We start from the raw sequence: 4,822 nt of genomic DNA, 5'->3' as shown, positions 1-4,822 counted from the left end.
AAAAAAAAAAAAAAAAAAAATACAATAAGAGCAAAGAGGGAAACCAGGCAAGTTACCTATGCCAAACCATGGACAGCAGAAAGCAGAGGGCAACCAGGTAAGCAGCCAGCACAGCAAGCACAAGGAGTGGCCCATGAGGCCCAGCTCTGATGCATGTGCCCAGGAGACTCGGCGCTTAAAATCACTAATTCCCAAGTCCTGAGAATTACTACAAACCTAATTGAGTAACATTTGTAAGTTAAGAAATATATTTATATTTGTGCTTTTTAAAAACTACACAGATGGGCCATGTGCAGTGGCTCATGCCTGTAATCCCAGCACTTTGGGAGGCCAAGGTGGGTAATCACCTAAGGACAGGAGTTTAAGACCAGCCTGTCCAACTGTCCAACATGGTGAAACCTTCCTGTCTCTACTAAAATATATATATATATACACATACACACATGAGACTAAGGTCTGCTGGAAGAAAGTGTATATAAAGCTTTATAGATGATTTTAATGCACACTGGGTTGGGGAATTACTGGTCTCCAACTTATATGCAGAATGTTAAAAATGTTTCTTTAAATTAAACTTCATTAAATGAAAACCATTCTCAACACTGCTCTACGGTACTTTTCTTGTCTGACTTTTGATGAGTTCTCCTAACAAAGAGGCAAGACTGTGATGTGGGTTTGCAGATGGTATTCTGTTTTTTCCAAGACATGAATTAGCGAAGATGAATTACTTTCAACTGGACCAAGGTCAAAATAACAGCTTCCTGCTCAATGCAGAAACAAGACTTGGGAACAACCTCGGGTTCCATCTCCTAATGAGAAAGACAGTTTTGGAACTCTGCACACTGAAACACAGTTGACCAGCCCCCAGCTTACCCTCCTTAACAGAGGCTTCAGCTTGTCGATCCTGGGGGGCTTCCGTGAAGAGGTCACTCTAGTTGTAATAACGTATATGACAAAGGATTAAAAAAAAAAAAAAAAAAAAAAAAAAAAACAGGAGAAAGTATAGCTGCATTTGAGGATTTCTAAGGAAAAGTAACCTATAAGATTTAAAACTACGTATTTACTATGCTCCCAGAAAATCAATTGCAAAGTGTTAACTATGGCAAAACCAGACCCCAAAATAATTTAGGCCAGGTGTGGTGACTCACGCCTGTAATCCCAGCACTTTGGGAGGTCTGTCCAGGAATTAAATACAAAGATGAAAGATAATAGATAAGAGAAAAAACAATCACCTAGTAAATTATTCACATTAACAAGTGCACATCTTCTCCTCACCTAACAAAGGACAGAAGAATATGGTATTTCTCACTCTGTGATTCTTAGTTCAAAATGTCCCAAAATATGAAAATAGAAACAACTTCCAACTGAGAAGCTGTTTTCCCCCACTAAAGAAACAAAGCATATTTCTTCCTTGTGAACCCAATATAGCTGCAGGGAGTGTCGCTGGGTACCATGGACTCACCTCCTCATCCTCATCATCAAAGAGCCCCTTGCCCCCACTAAACAGGCCGCCTCGAGAGCCAAAGGGCGAGAAGTCCTCATCAGTCAGCTTAGGGGGTGCAAATAAGTTATCCTCTTCATCTAGCAAACAGAAAGCAATGTTTTGCAGGGAGCATTAAAGATGGGTCTGGAACCCAAATTCCCGGGTTGGCATCTGCAACATCTCCAAACTGGCATGGATTTTATCTGACCCCATTTAACAAAGTGTGAGGCAGTCTGATGAATTTCACACTAAACCCCTGGCATAGTCCACTGATGCCCTCAAAAGGCCCTGTGGGCCCCCACTCTTAAATCTGTCAATGCCTGCAGCAGACACCATTCATTCTCTAGGCCAGCATCCTTGATCTAGATTTACTTTGAGGCAAGCATTAGGGTCAGATGCCATATTCAAGACCCATTTCTCCAATAATCTGGGGGAAGGAAGGATAGACTAAACAAAGGGATCTGCAGACTGACACAGGGACAAGTGGAATGCAGCAGACATGACTGCTTAATATGAAAAGCCCTGATATATTCCTTACTGAAAACAAATGCTAGAGATCCCTAAGTTTCTGTACTTCTAGAAAATTCTAGAAAGACAAGACATGATTGCTCTAAAATCTAATAAATCAAATATTTACAGGCATTTTTATTCCATACCCCTATCTCCTCCCAGCACCCCAAAACATGCTTTCAGAGGCTAAAAAAAGTAAATGGAGACAGACCCATTTGTCAGAGGAAAAACAGCATGTAAAGCAGTACTTTATGAATTATGTAAGCAACATTCCTGAGTCAAAAGGCTACTAAATTACTAGAATTGATGGAAAAGGCCCACCGTCTGAAGGAGTTCTCCTTTCCTTCTTCTCTTTCAGTGTCTTCTGAGGTTTTGCTTCCCCTGAGGATAAGGCTTGAAAAGCATAGGTCACAGTTTTAATAGTACTAAGTCCTCCCTCAGTATACACATCCTGTTTCTCTGCAAGTCTGTCATCCTCATAACTCATAGCTAAGAACAAGACAACTGCCTTCCATCTCAGCTTCACCAGAGCACTGAACCCCCTGCCCTGCCCATGGTAGGCACTCAAGAGTCTCTTTGTAAAGCAGAAGGCTTCTGCTTTCATACCGGCTCATGTGTGTATCAGAATCATATTTGTTGAAAGAATTATTATGCTTTCTACCCTGTTATATAACTAGAATGTGCTATTATATAGTATATTCTTACTTGTTCAAAATACAGGAGTAAATATTCAGCCAGGAATTCTTAAGCTGTTGCCTATGGTTCTCTGGAGTTTCCATTAATCCCCTGAAATTATATCTAAAGTATTATCTAGATGTGTACATGTACATTTTGCTTGTGGGTCCACAGTGTTCAGTTCTCAAAAGGAGTTCATTAACCAAAAAAGGAATAAGCACTACAATTTAAGCCTCTTCTGCCTTTGTAATAACTAATAAAAAAGGGAAATCTGCTTCCGGTGAAACCAGCAGAAGGCCCTGCACTACCCCTCCCCTACTTCTCGTCAATGTGGCTAGGGCTCACTTGTTGGCTCCTCGTCCACTCGGCCCACGGCGTCACCCTTGATGCGGGCAGCCAGCTCATCGGCAAATGACGTAGGTCTGCTTCTTTTCTACAGCAGGAGAAATCAAAAGAATCACTTTTTTGTAACAAACCAGTACACTTCACTTTTGGACACCTAAAAACATTATGTATACGAGAGCAAAGAAATTCAACTGAGGAAAAAACAGTGTAATTAAATGAATTTAAACATATGTACACTATACAGCTCACCCAAGGAATAGGACTCATAAAATGTTCCTTCAAGGAGAGATGTTCTTTTATTTTCTTACTTTTTTAGTACTTCACTTTAATACTTAAAAATCTAAATAAGAAAATAAGAATAAGATGCATGGGGGGAGAGACAGGAGCACTAGGGTCTTGAAACTCTGGAACCACACATATTCTAAATGATTTGACTCATAAAATCATAACATCTGGACAGGAAAGTGGTACTTGCAATTTGAGATGCTTGCCATTATTTTCCGAAGTGTAAATGAAATGACAAATATGCAAAAATGAGAGTGGTACAAAATAAGTGACAATAAAAGAAACAAGTCATCTGTGCTAAAGCCCTGCCAAGTGATAGCAACTACCGTCTTCCTTACAGGTCTAGTATTTTCTTCAATGTCCTCAATATCTTCCTCCTCCTCCTTCTCGGAGTCAGCAAAAAGGTCACAGCCATCATCATCCTCTTCTTCGTCACTCATTTGTGTGGTGTGCTAAGAGTATAAAATAATCAAACGAGACCATTAGATAGTCATCAAGCTGAAGAAGAGATATTGTCACTTAGCCTTTAGGCTCCTCCTTCAAAGAGGTAACAGCTTTTTAAAATAATAATCATAATTATGATGCAGCAAGTTACGAAGCAGCAGATAAGCTGGAACAAATAATACACAAGATTTGCTTCAAATCTAAAAAAAATTTATTATTTAATAAGACTGTAACAACAAGAATAAAAAAGGCAAAATATTGAAATATCAGAACTGGCTGTTACTAGAGAAATATATTTATTTATTTATTTATTTATTTTTATTTTTGAGAAGGAGTTTCACTCTTGTTGCCTGGGCTGGAGTGCAATGGGGTGATCCTGGCTCACTGCAAGCTCTACTTCCTGGGTTCAAGGGACTCTCCTGCCTCAGCCTCCTGAGTAACTGGGATTACAGGTACCTGCCATCACAGCTGGCTAATTTTTGTATTTTTGGTAGAAACAGGGTTTCACCATGCTGGCCAGGCTGGTCTCAAACTCCTGATCTCAGGTGATCCGCCCACCTTGGCTTCCCAAAGTGCTGGGATTACAGGCATGAGCCACCGTGCCCGGCCTAATACCAGGAGAAATATAAACAAAATCAGCATAGTCTTACCTTATTAAAAATACTGAGTAATAGTTAAAAGGTAAAAGCTGTAACAACTAGAGAGCCATCCAAGGTAGTTCACGCAAAAAACTGCAGAATAACAAATCCAGCATGATACCACCTCTGCATACACTATAGCATTTCTATGGAAACAGGTGCATTTACAAAAGCAAAGAAAAAGACCTGGAAAGACATGCTCCCAGAGCATGACCCCAGTTACCTCTGAAGAGTATGCAGAGAAGGAAAGAACTGGAAGGCTCAAACTTAGCCTCATTTGTTGAGTTCTAATTTTTCCAAAGGTACACACTGCTATGTATAATTAAAAAAAATTTTTTTTCAGTTGGGCGCAGTGGCTCACGCCTGTAATCCCAGCACTTTGGGAGGCCGAGGCGGGTGGATCACAAGGTCAAGAGATCGAGACCATCCTGGTCAACACGGTGAA

The 4,822-nt window shown here is 40.3% G+C and overlaps 1 protein-coding gene across 8 annotated transcripts in view; it reads right to left on the bottom strand.

The window, feature by feature from the left end:
• The window catches only part of WASHC2C (WASH complex subunit 2C), a 65,673-nt gene that overhangs the window by 38,244 nt on the left and 22,607 nt on the right, over positions 1-4,822 (bottom strand). For all 8 annotated transcript variants that reach the window (XM_017518774.2, XM_017518777.2, XM_017518782.2 and 5 more), the window contains exons 9-13: positions 3,634-3,747; positions 3,011-3,098; positions 2,312-2,383; positions 1,460-1,578; positions 871-928 (exon numbers count right to left, since the gene is read on the bottom strand). In XM_017518774.2, the coding sequence (XP_017374263.1) occupies positions 871-928; positions 1,460-1,578; positions 2,312-2,383; positions 3,011-3,098; positions 3,634-3,747 (451 nt within the window). The remainder of the gene's footprint in view (positions 1-870; positions 929-1,459; positions 1,579-2,311; positions 2,384-3,010; positions 3,099-3,633; positions 3,748-4,822) is intronic.

Source organism: Cebus imitator, unplaced genomic scaffold (assembly GCF_001604975.1).
Source record: "Cebus imitator isolate Cc_AM_T3 unplaced genomic scaffold, Cebus_imitator-1.0 Scaffold704, whole genome shotgun sequence".
In the NCBI taxonomy this organism is placed as follows: Eukaryota; Metazoa; Chordata; class Mammalia; order Primates; family Cebidae; genus Cebus; species Cebus imitator.
This window is presented reverse-complemented; position numbering and strand designations above follow the sequence as displayed.